At 44.9% G+C, this 17,840-nt stretch overlaps 1 protein-coding gene across 6 annotated transcripts; it reads left to right on the forward strand.

Moving 5' to 3' along the window:
• kcna2b (potassium voltage-gated channel, shaker-related subfamily, member 2b) lies at positions 1-13,003 on the forward strand. 6 transcript variants are annotated; one of them, XM_028993661.1, is made up of 3 exons: positions 5,587-5,841; positions 6,307-6,655; positions 7,100-13,003. In XM_028993661.1, exon 3 carries the CDS (start codon positions 7,207-7,209, stop codon positions 8,683-8,685), a length of 1,479 nt encoding a protein of 492 aa, XP_028849494.1. In that variant the 5' UTR covers positions 5,587-5,841; positions 6,307-6,655; positions 7,100-7,206; the 3' UTR covers positions 8,686-13,003. The 6 variants fall into 6 exon arrangements, with proteins under 6 accessions (XP_028849498.1, XP_028849494.1, XP_028849492.1 ...); XM_028993659.1 differs by having other exon boundaries at positions 5,587-5,826; XM_028993662.1 differs by having other exon boundaries at positions 5,587-5,767.
• The last annotated feature ends 4,837 nt before the right edge of the window (positions 13,004-17,840 follow it).

Consider the following 17,840-nt stretch of genomic DNA (forward strand, 5'->3'; position numbering starts at 1 on the left):
AATGTAATAACTATTTGAATAGTTATTACATTATTATTACATACCATTATTACAAGTTTCAAATAAAATATCAGTAGTATTCTCTGCTGTGAAATGCTGGGGGGGTGTCTGCTAGAAGTGCTGAAACCACACCCCTTTCTCAAGTGTCAATTATAACTACGAGCTGAAAAATAGATGCTCCGTCTGTCAGCTTTATTGGACCAGTACAGCCATGCATGTTTCATCTTCCAGAGCCAGAATTTGACTCGGGACCAGAGGACATTGACAATCAACCTCCTTCCTCTCAGACTGGGTAATTGATTTCTCTCAGTTTTGGACATTAGCTATATGTATAAGTGACTTGCATAACCTAGCCAAATACAACATAGCTATCAATAATGAACAGAGCCAAAAATCTGTATAGTAACAGGTCAAACTTTCAGCTATCTAATGTAATTGCAGTGTTTATAGCACACAATTCTAACTTTTGAAGTGATAATGCATTATGGACAAGGTCATGCTAAACAGTGAATCTATTGCATCAGAGTTGCAATTTACGAAAAGTCTGGGACACAGAAGTGATGAAAGAATGTTGATAAAATTCGACAATTCACAGGTTTTTAAAAAAGCGAGACAACAAACGCAGATGTTGTACGGTAGATTGTCTCTTTGAGCTTTCACCTTCAAGGAAGACCTCTCCGGTGATGCAACACACTTTTGGCCTTCAAGTCAAATGTATTGAATGCTGGTGCTCATGTGCTGGCCAAGTGGGAATGTGAGAACAACTTGTATAGATTTTTCCAGGCAGCAGAGTGAAAAGGGCCTGCAACTCCGCCCAAAATCAATAAAACCCATCCATTCAGTGAGAGTAACCAAAATAGGAAGACGGGCCGGGCCGGAGCCCACTATATAGCAGCGGGACGATGGAGGAGACATGGTCTGGGGCGTAAGTCAGCAGGGGCTAATGGCCATTTTATTCATGGTGACGTTTTTTCCTCCTGGAAAAACACTCTTGCAAAAGACAACGCCATTTTCAGGGTATTACGAAACGCGCCCATTAATAATAAGGGACCTAGGCAGCAAAATGCGGCAGTGTGACAGCGCGAGCGAGAACGGAATGTATTACCCACAGCGCTGCAGTTGCTAATAACACACGCAAACACGTTTGTTCTGGTCCGCGGTGGAGAAAAAGTGGGTTATGTGCATCATACTCCGACTGGTCCACAGCTCCGGCTCTGGGCAGCGCTGCATTTCTTAATAGCTCTCTAAAAGCTCCGACCGTGCCGTCCCTGCGCCGGTCCGCCTCTCGTCTCGTCCCGGACGAGTTTTGACCGAGCTGCCGGTGGAAACCATGGCAGTGTTTTTTCTTTTTTCTTTCCACCACTTGGTTTGTGCCAGCAGCCCTCATGGGGAAGTGGCATCTCCCCTGGCAGACACACCTCGACAAACAGGGCACGGCTTCCCTGCAGCAGCGGAGCGGCAACTCCCCGTCTGTGTCTACTCCTCCTTAAGCCCATTTTTAGATCTGTGAGCAGCCGGCTCCCGGCAGGGAAGGGGGGTGGGCGTATGTTTACTGGCAGAATATCTTACAGACTGGTGCCGCCATTATGTGCAGATGATGGAGTTTGATCCAGTTGGTGCACTCGTGGGGTTTTTTCACCACGTTGAAGGGTGTTTACTGGGACGTGAAAGAGCAGATAGCTGCACAGCATTCAGAAATGCTTTAGCATCTGTGTCCTCCAGATAACATTTCACAGGCTGCCTTATTGTCCTCAGTAGCATCACACAATACTGAGAGCAAAATGATCCTACAGGACGGTAAATCACCATGAGTCAGGATGATTGAGGAGGAGCTTAATTACACGATGAATCACTTTCATTGTTATGAGCCAAATTGAGAGGTGTACCTCAGCTACCTCACTTGCTCATAAAAAAAAGCCTTGGCCGGGCGCTTGGGTGCAATTTTGATTTATATACAATACCGATCAGTCATATTTTAAAGAATTTTACAAAACGACAATGCAGATGAGAAAACGCGTCATTTATATTAATAATACTAAGTGTCCCCGTGCTTCTGAAAGCAACTCTCTCTTTTACGAAGGGTCCATAGAAATAAATTAGGTGCTTAACACAATAATGCGCAGTCAGCAAGTAAAGGTAAATATCTAATAAAGGACAGCTGACAAAGCCCATTGTTTCCCCCTCTCACACTGGGTTACATGTTTTTGTCATGTCTTGGGGTTGAAAGGGGAAGGAGACGGAGAAGCAGGACATTCTCAATGAAAGGCATTTTATTATAAACACAAAAGAAACCAACCCTGGCTCGATGGCCAACAAAGGAAAACGAAAATAAACCCGAAGACGTGAGTTTTAACGGTCGCAGACCCTCTGGCAACTGGTGACGTTATCAGGGTGGTACTTTAGCTGCCCCATCATCAGAAGGTTGCCGGTTCGAATCTTGATCTGCCAAGGTGCCACTGAGCAAAGCACCGTCCCCACACACTGCTCCCCGGGCGCCTGTCATGGCTGCCCACTGCTCACCAAGGGCGATGGTTAAAAGCAGAGGACACATTTCGTTGTGTCACCGTGTGCTGTGCTGCAGTGTATCACATTGACAATCACTTCACTTTCACTGAAGGGGTCCTGCTGACTCCTCCAGCGTCCCTCCTGCGGCGACCCTCTTGCATATCCCTCCAGTGCAGCGAGAGACATGTTGGTCCACTTCCTGCATGTCCCTGCTGAGGTCAGCAGCTTTGTCTTGGCTCCGCCCAGAGAGTCTGCATCCATTGAATGAGCCTCTCCCAGCACGTCCCGGCTGGCCCCACCTGCCACCCTAGGAACACCTTGGCACACCATCCCCCTTGAAGCTGACCTAAGCCAGTGCCTGTTCCGCCCTCCACATTGCCCTTCGGATGGGGGTCGAGCTCCATCGCTACGCCCACCCGTCCACTCACCCCAAACGCAACATCCACCTAGACATCATGTCCAGTCAGGTCAGGGGCCTCCAAACCAAAGGTAGTCTTGTCTATGGCGTCACCATCTCGTAGACTAGAAGAGGGGGCGACATATAACACACACACAATCGCACACACAATGACAAAACAAACATGGCTTCTGAAGTGACGTGAAAGTGAAGTGATTGTCATTGTGATGACAGCACACGGTGACACAACGAAATGTGTCCTCTGCTTTGAACCCTCACCCTTAGTGAGCTTCAGGCTCAGGACCTCCTCTGGAGGCAGGGGCAGGAGAGTGGGAGTCGCACTTCATCATCCATCCAAGATTCAGCCTAGTCACTGCTGACGTTGTCTTCCCATTGGACCTGGGTGTTGTGGAGGATGTCGCAGAGCCACTGACCATTCAGAGTATGCAAGGTGGGACACACAATGCCAGCGCCATCCACCCACCATTCAGCCTCATTGCTGCTGCCGTCTTTCTCCTCCTCTTCCTTCCAAAATCGCACCCATGGCCATTCCACTCTTTGGTCTCATGCATCGTGGTACAAAACAAACCTGAAGAGGTGCTGCTTCTTAAGGAGTCCTGATCAACCCTGCATTTCACTGCATATCATAACATGTATGACTATGTATGTGACAAATAAAATTTGAATTTGAATTGCTTTTAGCTTCGATTGGTCAGGACTCTCTAATGAGCAACTGTGTGAGCTCAGCAGCCCCTGGACATCACAGTTTTAAACTCAGACGCTGATTTCTGAGTGAGTAATGTTCTTGTATTATGTTCTCAAACATACGTCAGTGTGAACTTCAGTCTCTTCTGGTTCATAAGCGAGTGTCTAATCCACTAGGCTACAACAACTCTATTAGCCATAACAGCTGTGTTTTCATGCTACACATCTGAACATTCATGGGTCACTGATGGCGGTCCAGCCTCATCAGTAATCCAGCTCCAGGTTTGGCAAGTACACCTGGTCCTCCAGCACTAACCAACATAGACCACCAGGGATATCATCTTGATATCATTAAACAAATTGACCATATATAGACTGTGCAAGAAGCTCTGCAAGAAGCTCATGTTTGTCTGGGCCACACTTTCTCAGTGGGGCAGTGGTAGCCTTGCAGCTTTGTGACCAGAACTTCATGGGGTTTAAGCCACCAATCCGCAAGATGGCATTGCTTCCCGGGCACGGACCATGACAGTCCACTGCTCCATCAATGGATTGGTGAACTGCACTGGAGGGACAATGAGGGAGGGACAATGGCAAATGTCAGAATATAAAGACCTCAACGTACAATCATTACATTTACATTTACAGCATTTATCAGACGCCCTTATCCAGAGCGACTTACAATCAGTAGTTACAGGGACAGTCCCCCCCTGGAGCAACTTAGGGTTAAATGTCTTGTTCAGGGACACAATGGTAGTAAGTGGGATTTGAACCTGGGTCTTCTGGTTCATAGGCGAGTGTGTTACCCAGTAGGCTACTACCACCCTATTTTTTCCCAAACTGGGGGTCTGTGGGCACTACCAGTGGTATTACCAGTCTACCATATTTGTTGTCTCATTTCGTATAATGATATTTTGATAATGCTAATGTTGATATGCAAATAGAAATAGACAAACTGGCCATAAATTATTGCAAGCAAAAATACATCAGTAATTACAGGGACAGTCTCCCAGGAGACACTCAGGGTTAAGTGTCTCAGGGACACAATGGTAGTAAGTGGGGTTTGAAACTGTGAATTTGTGGTCTTCTGAATCAAGTGTGTAACACACTAGGACACCATAAAATAATCATATTTCACAGCTATTTACATATGCTTTTCAAAAACTTATTTTAATGTATTCTAAAACTTGTATGAATACATTAGTTTTATTTACTCTAAATTGGATAACTGGATTTATGGAAATAGAGTACGGGCCAAAAGTGTTGACACACCTTCTCATTTAATGTGTTTTCTTTATTTTCATGACCATTTACGTTGGTAGATTCTCACTGAAGGCATCAAAACACATGTGGAGTTATGTACTTAACAAAAAAATAACTGAATTAACTGAAAACATGTTTTATATTCTAATTTCTTTGCTCTGATTACATTCTCTCGATGAGCTTCAAGAGGTCGTCACCTGAAATGGTTTTCCAACAGTCTTGAAGGAGTTCCCAGAGGTGTTTAGCACTTGTTGGTCCAGCTCACCCCAAACCATCTGGATTGGGTTCAGGTCCGGTGACTGTGGAGGCCAGGTCTCCACAGTCACCGGAACTCCACATGTGTTCATTCATAGTTTTGATGCCTTCAGTGAGAATCTACCAACGTAAATGGTCATGAAAATAAAGAAAACGCATTGAATGAGAAGGTGTGTCCAAACTTTTGGCCTGTACTGTATATTCACCATTGAGTCAGACATTCAGTTTTTTACATAATTTTGCTGGTGTGTGTGACTAACCTGATAAATGTACAACGGTTAAACTGCTCGACCAGTTAGAATGACCATCACCCACCTCAGAGCGTTTAAGCTGTTTCAGTTTTACAAGAAAACGGGGTACAAAACAAACCCGCTTCATTGCGGAGGCGCGACGCGTGGACGCGCGGACGCGCGGACGCGTCTCCTTTAACTTGCCCACGCTGCGTAACGGCGAGGAGCGGCAGGGCGCACCGGGGGATGGCGCACTCCCCGCCTCCGTCCGGTCCCTTTGTATGCGAGGCGATGCCCAGCTGCAGCCTGCACCGCGAGGGCGATCCGGCGGCATCATGGCGCACCGTGGGCCGGGGAAGGGAGAGGAGGAGCGCTGGAGATGAGGCGGGCAGGCGCACGGCGCCATCTCTGACAAGTAAGCGCACGGACGAGGAGGGAGCTGCCTGCGCAGGAGGATGTGGACGATGCGGTGCGGTGCGTCTTTGCACGGTGAATCGCTTCGATCCACGACCCCCCCACCCCCCACCCCCCACTCCAAAAAAAAAAGATAAAAATCACCCTGACTAGAGCACGGAACTGCGGACACCTTAACAATTTGATCGTTTTAAAGGAGTAATTGTCATAGAGAAAAAGTCGTGAGTGCACGAATATTGATTTATGGAAACAGAAATGATTTTACTGAGTCCGAATCCTTGCACCCTAAACTGAGATCTTTTGTGGGGCGTTGGGTGCGTGATTATAGATTTATGGAAATAGATATTATTTTGCTCTGTCCGAATGATTTCACCTTTTAACTGAGATCTTTGGGGGGCGTCGGGTGCGTGAATATAGATTTATGGAAATAGGAATTATTTAACTGAGTCCGAATCCTTGCACCCTAAACCGAGATCTTTGTGGGGCGTCGGGTGCGTGGATGGAGGCGTCTCCAACTTGCCCTCCTCTGTTCCTTTGCAGATGTCTGAGTAGAGTCAGGAGAACCCTGCGCCGTTGCAGGCGACGTCACATCTACCGAGGACACTGGGGGCGGCTGCTTTTGCTGATCTTAGCATCTTTGGGACCATTTGAGTTGAAGCTCTCCGAACTGAGACGGTAGACCCCTCTCCGGAGTCTCGGTCCGTGGGACTGGTGCAGGAGCGCAGGGTTGCTGCAGAGCCTTTTCTATTATGAATAACCGCAAGAAGACGTCTCGCTGACTGTGGAAAATAATACATATATACATGTAAATTAACAGAAATCGTATCGAATCGAGAAGAAATGGGGTTCGTGGACGGGCGAAGGCACCTTCGGACCGGCAGATTCTCCGGTAAGGAGGCGTCTTGGAAACGTCGTTTGGAGGTTCTCCGCATTACAGAAGCCCCAACTGAATATCAAGCAGCGTAGTTGTAGTTGAATTTGTTTTAAAGTGCATAGCGAACAAAGTTGTTTTTTTTTTTTTTTTTTGCATCGCTTGGAGCGGGACGCGTGTGAACCGCCGTGGTCGTTTTAACACGCCGCGCGATCGTGGACGTGACTCTTGAGTACCGTTTCCGTGGGGAAATGCGCAAAATGACATTTTATATAAGCCTTGCACGATTAAATATATGAAATATAAATAGGAGCTACGCTGAATATTGCATGTCTGATCTGCATATTTCATGCATCAGCGTTTTACTAAGTAATGCACTTCACTTGAAGTCTAATCTAGTTTACCACGTAATTGTGTAAGATGTACTGTACTAATAAGACTTATGTTCTTCCTTCTGTTCAGACTGTTGAGGTCATTTCCGGTGACTCCGCGTGGACCCTCTTCCTCTCCGGTCGCATTTCTCTCACGCGTCACCAAAGTGCCTGGAGGTGTTCCAGCCCGTGCCCAGCATGACCGTGGCCACCGGAGAGCCCATAGACGAAGCCGCCGTCCTCCCCTGCCAGCCCCAGGACACGTACAATCCGGAAGTGGACCATGAGTGCTGCGAGCGGGTGGTCATCAACATCTCCGGCCTGCGCTTCGAGACGCAGCTCAAGACCCTCTCTCAGTTCCCCGAAACGCTCCTCGGCGACCCCAAGAAGCGAATGCGGTACTTCGACCCCCTGAGGAACGAGTACTTCTTCGACCGGAACCGGCCAAGTTTTGATGCGATACTTTATTATTACCAGTCGGGCGGCAGGTTGCGAAGGCCCGTCAATGTGACCTTGGACATTTTCTCGGAGGAGATACGCTTCTACGAGCTCGGGGAAGAGGCCATTGAGATATTCCGGGAGGATGAAGGCTTCATCAAAGAGGAAGAGCGGCCGTTGCCGGAGAACGAATTTCAGAGGCAGGTGTGGCTGCTCTTTGAGTATCCCGAGAGCTCGGGCCCGGCCAGGATTATAGCCATCATCTCTGTCATGGTGATCCTAATTTCCATCGTCAGCTTCTGCCTGGAGACGTTACCGGTCTTTCGCAATGACGAAGAAGAAGAATCCAACCAGGTCAGCGGTAACTCCACTATTAGGTACAGTTCCACCAGCTTCACTGACCCCTTTTTCATTCTGGAGACCCTCTGCATCATTTGGTTCTCCTTTGAGTTCCTAGTGAGATTCTTTGCCTGCCCCAGTAAAGCAGGGTTCTTCGTCAACATTATGAACATCATCGACATCGTGGCCATCATTCCGTACTTCATCACTTTGGGTACAGAACTGGCGGAGAAGCCCGAGGATGGACAGCAGGGTCAACAAGCCATGTCGCTGGCCATACTGAGGGTCATTCGACTGGTGAGAGTATTCCGAATCTTCAAGCTATCACGTCATTCCAAAGGACTCCAGATCCTCGGTCAGACCCTGAAGGCCAGCATGAGAGAACTTGGCCTGCTCATCTTCTTCCTCTTCATTGGAGTCATCCTTTTTTCCAGCGCGGTCTATTTTGCTGAAGCAGATGAACGCGACTCTCAGTTCATCAGCATTCCAGACGCCTTCTGGTGGGCGGTGGTCTCCATGACTACAGTGGGTTATGGTGACATGGTACCTACCACCATCGGAGGGAAAATAGTCGGATCCCTGTGTGCCATTGCTGGAGTGCTGACCATCGCCCTGCCGGTGCCTGTCATCGTTTCCAACTTCAACTACTTCTACCATCGCGAGACAGAGGGAGAAGAGCAGGCGCAGTACCTGAATGCCACCAGTGTTCCCAAGGACTCCACCGAGGACCTGAAGAAGAGTCGCAGCGGTTCCACCATGAGCAAGTCGGACTACATGGAAATCCAGGAGGCGGTGAACAACAGCCACGAGGACTTCCGCGAGGAGAACATGAAGACGGGCAACTGCACCTTGGCCAACACCAACTACGTCAACATCACCAAGATGCTCACGGATGTATAACCACGACGGTGCAGCGACTGGCAGGGAACGTACTAGCCACAGTGCTAATGAAGGCTGAAGCTGGTGGATCCGTGGAGGGAGTAGAGGATCTGCTGAGAGGGGGCTTTGCTACTTCACTCCCTGTTTCTCTGGGCCCACCCTTGCCCCAGGTCAGCCGTTTCCTCTTCACCCTCTCAAGATGGCCTGCACCCGTTTCATTTTCCCTGGTAGCTGCATGGAGTTCGTATCTGTGAATAAGCAGTAGTTGTTTTTGCCCGCAACAAAATAGCCAAATAGTAGCCTCAGACGTAGAGCAAAATGACACAGTTACGCCGAGTAGAGCCCGCCTTCGCCCACCCTCGTCCCACGCCCACTCCCAGAAAAGGCGGGGAGACCAGACTTTCACATCCTCCTGCACCTGCAGGGACAACTGGGCGCGTGCAGCGCCGATAGGATGGGCGGGGCCGACCCAGACAAGGAGAGAATTCACTGCCACCCAAAAAAACAAAAGCACTGAGTTATATCACATTCCACTCTGTCACTCAGATAGATCTGCACATAATATGCTGTCGTTAGCGGTGAACAGTTTATCCGTAGCGTCCTCCAAGCCTTCTCATCTGTATACTTTCACTGCAACGTGTCTTTCTGTATAAAGAAAAAAGTGATGGATGTACGCAGGCCTCGCCTCTTTAGCCTGATACAGGCTCACTGGAGACGAGAGCTTTTCAAAGCAGGACGAATGTCTCAACACGTGATTTATATATATCTTGTGGTCTTCTCTTTCTTTCTTTTCACGGCTCTGGTTAAATGTGCACTCCTGGCCTTTTTTTTATTTTTATCATTCTACATCATTTTTTGAATCCTTACTTTTTTTTTTTTTAACGTGCGCTGCATCATCTGTCGGGGTTTGGTCACACTGTAGAGCCACGCCTAGAGTATTCTTTCTTTTCAGGCTGCCCCGTCGTTACCGTCACATCGTTCCATGTTTTGTGGTGAGCGGGAGTTGTGTGAACGTGTAGCTGTTTGTAAGGCTAGAAGGGCGGGGCTGACATTTAAATACAGCGACATTGCCGCATAATAGCAAGTAGCTAGCTCACTTTACAGGCCACCAAAGACAAATTGTATCACTGCCACTGTAATTTTCTTGCATTATGAAACATTGTTTTCTACATGAGTTTTAGCCTGTAGTTGCATTACTTGGTACGATGCCGAAGATAAATAGGTGAAATCTGTATAAAATGCTTCCATGGAAATAGTATTTTGTAAGATAAGAGTTATTCTATTATTCGAGTTTTGCATGCTCTGTAAACATTATGTGTAGCATGCATTTATTATGAGTAATACCTAATCACTAGTAATAACTAGTATTAACTATATTTCTCAACATATATTTCTCCATGAGATATCCACACTCTGTGCAATATTTAACAGCAAAATGACACTTTTTTATGAAGTCATAAGATTTTTGCTAACTTTTTAAACCTTTATTCTGACTTAATCCAAGGCGCTGGTGCAATATCCATTTTTTTCAGGGTCCACCCACTGGAAAGTTGTTCATTTCTCTGGTTTAAAACTGGAAGCATGCACTGGTCTGGTTGCAGTGGTTTCAAACATATGCACTAATGGTGTGGAATGGGTGCACCACCTCAGGTCAGGTGATTCCATGGCAACCTTTGAGTAACATGAACCGTGAAATATTACAGGCTGTACTTCAAAAAAATGTTGGTTCATAATTAGACATATATTTCAGAAATGTCCATTATTAGATCATATGATTTCAAATATCTTTCTGTTGCACCATTTGACAGCTAAATGGCAAGTGGGTTTTAATGCTGTGTGACAAAGTCTAATATTTCTCCACGTTATCATTCATATTATCATTTATTTCAAAGTCATTATTTCCAATTGTATTTATATTTTGCCTATGCACCGTGTATAGTCTAGTGTATAGGTGTATAGTTTATTTTACTGTACACCAGACATTTTACATGTTTTTATTAAAGTGGAATGTCCCCCCTAGGTCAAGATTAATGCCAGTTTGACCAGCTAAAGTGACAACAACAAAAAGCACAACCACATGGCTATAAAATTCCCCTTTCCGTCACCCAGTCTGCTCTGTCCTCAGCCTAGTGTAGCGTAAGTGTGCGAAAGGACCGTTCGACTGCCAGTCTTGAGAAGTGTGGCTTTTTGTTCCTGGGGCTGTAGAGATTTGCTCTGAGAGACAGTCTGACTTGAACAATGCTGTGGGGTGAAGGAGCGTGGCAGCCTCTGGCGATATGGTGCCATGCCCTGTACAGCCTGGACATGCCGCATTTGTTCAACCCCTCCGTATTCTTACAAGAAATAAAAAGTGCTTCCTTAGCAGTGCCCTCGTCATACATGTGAAGAATGTCCTTTGGGTGCATATTTGGACCAACAGTGTAGACCTATGTAGAATATCAGTCCTCAGGACAAAATGAATCTCAGACCAATGCAAATGCAGTGAATGATGCATAAATCCCATGAACGTATGAGAACCAGACCTCCTTCCGTTTTAGTGTGCATTATTTCTTGTCATTGACCAAAGAAATGTGCGTCTTACTCATTTTTAAATAAATTCTACTTTAGTTTTTTTCGCAAATCTGAGATAAAAAGGCAGCTTGTGAATGCGAGATTAATAATATCGTGAAGACGAAACCCAGGCAGACAAGATTTATCACTTTAACAAACCACTGGGCCCTTTTAAAAAAACTAGAATATATTTTCATGCCACACCACCAGTGTCTCTCTCAACTCACCTTTGCACTCTTGTATTTTGTACTTTGCCTTCTTGTGTGTGTTTGGAGGAGGGAATGGTATGGACATTCTGTCTCATGTGAACCATCGGCTGTCTGTCTCCAGTGTGTGCTGTGCTTTGCCGGTTTTGGATTAGAGAATGAACCCTGGTTAGATTAATGGGTGGAACGATGTGCAAGGAGAGCATTTTAGGCAGAACTCATGGACGGACTTGTTTCATTACCTCTATCGGACGGACGCCTGCACCTCTCGTTGACTATGTAATGTCTCACAGATGCCTCAGTGTGTGAAAAAAGTGGATTATATACCGTTTATTTTCAAATGTACTCCTGGATAGGCAGAAAAAAAACCTCAAGCGGGTCTTTGGATGTGTGCTTTCTTCTGGCCTTGCTAAGCGAACAAACGTTATTATCCCGATATCCATCAGACTGCAGCTGCTTTTTCCAGTGTCTTAAAAGCGCAATATTTAGCTTTAAACAAGCTTGCAATGTAAAGCAGCTACTCATCATATCCTTTAAACCTTAAATTATTGAAAGTATTGTAGTATTACTGATACACTATAGAGTTTTTGTATATTACAAGCATATAAGATGGTGTGACAAAAAAAAACAAGATAATCTGAAATATAGCAGGTTTGCCTTTTGCTGTACATGTATTAATGCAAACAAATGAACAAATTAAGCCTTTATTTTTCTCTGTAATTAATATCCATGATCACTGAATGTCACTGAAATGGTATAATACTCTCACACATTTGATATAAACTAGATAGATAGATAGATAGATAGATAGATAGATAGATAGATAGATAGATAGATAGATAGATAGATAGATAGATAGATAGATAGATAGATAGATAGATAGATAGATAGATAGATAGATAGATAGATGGGTCGTAACTCCTCACCTTTGGAGGACTTCAGCTTTGTTGTTAATGATGCATGCCAGTGGATGAAAGCACAACTTTTAAAAGGCAAACCAGCAAACCTTTTTTTTCAAGGAGACCATATTGATCTGAGGACATCTCTGGAAAACCACTGCTTGTTACACCCTCTTAATTCCCATCAATCTCTCTCTCTCTCTCTCTCTCTCTCTCTTTCTCTCTGGTGGTGATGGACCCTCGCCTCCCCTGCACAACCGGATGGTGGCTTACATCACCAGCCACTCCGTGAATGAATGCTTTTTGTTGCGTTGCTTTGTTTGTGTGGTTGTTCCTGTGTATTTCCCTGTCATCAAGATTCGATCTTGGATTTTTATGTTCATCCAACTTTGGATAAAAATTTGGATAAAAAAGGGAAAAAAGCACAAACAATAAATCATGGAGAAAAAAGACTGGAATCAAACAGCAAATGAAAAGGCACTCAGGCAGGTGTCTGTGAACTAATGTCATGCACTTTAAGAGGACCACGAGAAGAACTGCTTTACCCCTGAAAGACAATCTGCTAGAACTAGACGGACTTCTGATGCATATAATCCTTCTGAAATGTTTATGACTGTAACGGCTCATTTCAACGATGGTGTTCATATTAACAACAATAATAATATCAAAGCTGTTCAACACTAAGCTGATGTGTGTGTGTCTTTTATGACTGTCATGAAGAACGGGCGGTGTGAAAACCCAGGTCCTGCATTAGTGCTACCAACGACTGACAATTCTTACTTTGTGTATAAATAGCAGCCGTCCAACTGAGGCATAAAATCGTGGCTTCTAAACTAAATCAGACACTTTTATAGTTCAAGGGCGATATTTTCAAATCATGGTGCTCGAAAGAAGCACAACGTCTTAAATGCTGTTTGCGCAAGTGACATTTTGACGGGCCTTCCTTTAAATCATTCAGACTGCCAATTACTTAAAAATATAACGATATATATATATATAGTTATTATAGTTATAGTTATAAATTATTATATGTATATGCAGACAGAGATACGAGATACAGACAAACACCGAGCAGCTGTATGTCTGTGTTTTACCTATTTGTGTAAAGTCTTTGGCCTTACAAGCTTGAATAAACCCACCCCTCATACGTGGCACGGTGCTTATTGCGGCCAGGGTCTATAAAAGAGAACAGAACAGTAGTAACAGTCAGCACAGAGAGCAGTTGAGAACCTCTGTTTTTTTTTTTTTTAACTAAGAACATGAAGGAGGTCTGGATGGTACTAATATGAGAGATGAAAAAATGCTCCATGGTAGAAGGTAACACCATGCTCCTCAAATCTATTGTGCTCCGCTCCGCTTAAGTGAATAAAATGCACTTTGTGGTTTACTGAGGAAGCTAAGTGATCTATTTATAGGCGGCACATTACTGAGGTGGGGGGGGGGGGGGGTTCTTCGTCCTGTGGGAGGACAAAGAACTTTCCGTCTAGGCGGTGGCCTTTACGTCCACTTTCATTTCCTCTTCAGATCTTTACGTTGAGCCAAACTTGTCACTTTCCTGACCTTTCCAAGATCCCACATCATGGGCCATGTTTATAGATGATGTGACAAAACGTCACGTTAATAATTTTTTTGCATCTCATTTTGACAGGATCACATTGCGAACTCGCCCTTTCGCCGGGACTCAAATGGGTTGATGGGTATTGATCAGAAGATTGCTTTGTGATGGCTGCAGTGTAAAGTGGTTTGGCTGAAAGCTTTGGCTCACTCTCAGAACAGAGTGCATTGCCCTGTGACTGACATCCTTTCGTTCATTGCCAGTCTACATCATTTGCAGGGATGCTTAAGGGCCAGTGCTAAATTGCAAGGCCTTCAGGTCTGTGTGTCTAGATTTGTCGTCTTCCTGCCGGAGTTGGCCCACGGAAGTAAACTGTCATTGATGTGATTATGATTGCCAAAAGGTGACATGATGGTGTACGCAACGAAATGCGACCTCTGCCTTCATGTAGATCACTTAGCTTCCTCAGTAAACCACAAAGTGCATTTTAATTCACTTAAGCGGAGCGGAGCACAATAGATTTGAGGAGCATTTTTTTCATCTCTCGTATCTGCAGCATCCAGACCTCCTTCATGTTCTTAGTTTTAAAAAAATGAGGTTCTCAACTGATTTTTACTACTGTTCTGCTGTCTTTTAAGGACCCTGGGCGCTGTTTGAAATGTGTCCATCACTTTGCTCAGTGGCACCTTGGCAGCTCAGGATTCGAACCGGCAACCTTCTTATTATAGATCCGCTTCCTTACCCCCTAGGCCACCAGGAGGCAATAATGCAGAACAAGGAGGACTGTTGTCATTTTCACTAATGGAAAAATAATACTGAGAACATAAGGTGAGGGACAGGACAACGAAGACAAGACACCATGAGGACACATTTATATTCCTAACAACAGGCGCACACACAGTCAACACAAATCTCTAGACCGGAACACGGAACCGGAGCAGCCGCTCTGGTCAGGCCATGAAAAAATCTTTTGTAAGATTTGTGTTGTTGTTGAAGTTCATGTATGAGAACATAACCAGCCATTGTCTTCACAGCATCATTTCCAGCATTGTTTTTCAAGCCTCCCCAACACCTTTTCAAGCATGCAAGTAAAACAGCCTGTTACAGTTACAGATATTCATGGGAAAAAAAACACTGTTGTACAGCTGACATGCACAGAGTGAACAATTTAATGCTTTGACTGTCTTTTAAAGGGATTCTGTCATAGATTAGCCTTCATAGCGTTTAACCTTCCATAAAAAAAAGCATTCTATTCTCACATCGACCAGGATACACATCTCTGAAAGAGTTTTAGATCTCGTCTGCATTCGTGTGTACATTTAGTTCATTTCTTTGCTTGATCACGTGCCATGATTCAGTGGGGACTTTTTTGTGGACGAGTCCCAATTACCACACAGAAGACTGGAGCCACACCCTCGCAACCCAGGAATCTCTCAAGAGAGGTGAGCTGATCTGCATCAGTGTTCATCCTTATCTGCTTTGCTGTTTTGAACATTTTAAACCTTTGCTTGAGCATATTTAATGACCTTTTAATACATTTTATTAAATATATAATTGTGTGTGTGTGTGTGTGTGCGTGCATCACTCTGCAGAGTGTATTCTGTACTAATTTGTCTGTTTGTCTGTACAGCTCAAACAAATATGATTTTGATAAATATGCAGCTCAATGTGGTAAACCTTTGCAGAATATTACTGTTTTTTATTAATAAATCTAAAAGATGCATGGAAGGTTGACGCCATTAACAATAATACAGCAGTTACAATTTCATTTCAATCCAACAAGGCCCTTTTTTCATGAATGGTCTTAATAAGCCTTCACACAACTCCAAGACAGAAATTGGAAGATGTAGGAGAAAATCACCACTTGAAGTCAATAACACTTCAAATAATGAGGAAATGACCGCAACAGTCTTTCTCTACAATTGGTCAGAGGTGCGATTTATGTTGCAACACAATAGTGTGATAATTAGTGAGAAATGACCTCAATGCACCTTACAGATGCTGAGGGAAAATAGTCTGGAACGCACAGGGCTTTTTATCTGCCTTCAGAAGGCCATAAATGACCACAGACTCCTGAGTTAAATGGTGATAAATGTTTAATGAAGTGCATTGAAAGCAATTGAGTTATTTCACTTCTCTTTAAAAAAAAAAAATCCCACCCAAAACAAGCATAGCTGATCTACTTTTTACACTTGTCACATGCTATATGCATTGCTTTCCATGTGTTTTAATTTTTGTGTCAATAGGTCACCTTGGAAGCAGGAAGCGGACCAGGAAGCGGACCCGTAATTGGAATGTTGCCGGTTCGAATCTCGATCTGCTAAGGTGCCACTGAGGTGCCACTGAGCAAAGCACCGTCCCCACACGCTGCTCCTCGGGCGCCTGTCATGGCTGCCCACTGCTCACTCAGGGTGATGGTTAAAAGCAGAGGACGCATTTCGTTGTGTCACCGTGTGCTGTGCTGCAGTGTTTCACAATGACAATCACTTCACACTTCACCAGCAGATGGGTGTGGCTGACCTCAGCGCTCTGCTTCTTTCCTTCTGCAGGGAACAAGCAGCAACAAAAAAAGTGGGCGGGGGGGAAGGTGAAGCTGTCAGAAGAGACAGAACAGGTCAGTAAAATATTAATGCGATGAAGATATTTTCAGCCCCCAGTATCCTGTCTGTGTGAATAGCATTCGAGGATGTATTGGGATGGTAGTGGAGTCGTAGCGGGAAAGGAAGTGGACCCGTAAATGGATTTGCCACTGATTTGCCACTGATCAAAGCACCGTCCCCACACACTGCTCCCCGAGCCCACTGCTCACCAAGGGTGATTGTTAAAAGCAGAGGACGCATTTTGTTGTGTCACCGTGTGCTCACTTCACTTTTTTTTTTTAGCAGCCTAGTTGGTAACTCGCCTGCATGTGATCCAAAAGTGAAAGTGTAAGTGAAGTGAGCGTCATTGCGATTGACAAAAAAATGTGTCCTCTGCTTTGAACCATTACCATTGGTGAGCAGTGGGCCCGGGCAGCAGTGTGTGGGGACGGTGCTTTGATCAGTGGCACCTTGGAAGCTTGGGATTCGAACCGGCAACCTTCTGATTACGGGGCTGCTTCCTTAACCCCTAGGCCACCACTGTCCCAAAGACCGCAAAGTCACAGGGTCAAACGCCACTTACTACCATTGTGTCCCCGATCAAGAAACCCCTGTCCCAAAGACCGCAAAGTCACAGGGTCAAACCCCACTTACTACCATTGTGTACCCGATCAAGAAACCCCTGTCCCAAAGACCGCAAAGTCACAGGGTCAAACCCCACTTACTACCATTGTGTCCCCGATCAAGAAACCCCTGTCCAGGAGCACAGCTACTGTAACTACTGATTCTAAGTCACTCTGGGTAAGTCTGGTAAATGTGTGTATTAGACTACACAATCACCTATTGTTTAGCTGCACACTACAAATTACTGTAATTGATTGAGATGTTCTAAGCAAATTACAACCCACACTTAAAAATAGAAATTACATTGGGAAGCTGTTGTATGGTACAGATATTACAGAGAGAAAAAAATCTGATGGTTCTACTTAATCACATTCAAGATTAAAACGTATTATTGACACGAGACATTATTTAACATAAATTCAACAGTGAAAATCCGAATCTACACAATCAAGGGACCTCATTGTCCCACCGTGCTTCACCATGACAATCACTTCACTTTCACTTCAAGGTGGCGGCCGGAAGGGGGCGCCAGACACTCGGATCATCCGCACACACGCTGGACCGAAGTGTCTCTTTTAGTTTACGTTTATTACTTTATTACTCTGTTGCTTGGGCTTACAGTTTAATCCTTTATAAAGAAATAAAACATTTTGGTCACTCTACAAGTTAATTCATATTTCTGCGTTACATTTCGTTTTGTTTTGGGTAGTTACCTATTAGCTTTCATGGCAATGAACAAAACCCCAAAGTGGCGTCTTGTACA

The sequence above is a fragment of the Denticeps clupeoides genome, chromosome 10 (assembly GCF_900700375.1).
Source record: "Denticeps clupeoides chromosome 10, fDenClu1.1, whole genome shotgun sequence".
NCBI classification, from domain to species: Eukaryota; Metazoa; Chordata; class Actinopteri; order Clupeiformes; family Denticipitidae; genus Denticeps; species Denticeps clupeoides.

What these genes read in the sequence shown, in the direction of transcription:
- kcna2b (XM_028993665.1), top strand. Translation starts at nt 7,207, where the DNA reads ATGACCGTGGCCACCGGAGAGCCCATAGACGAAGCCGCCGTCCTCCCC.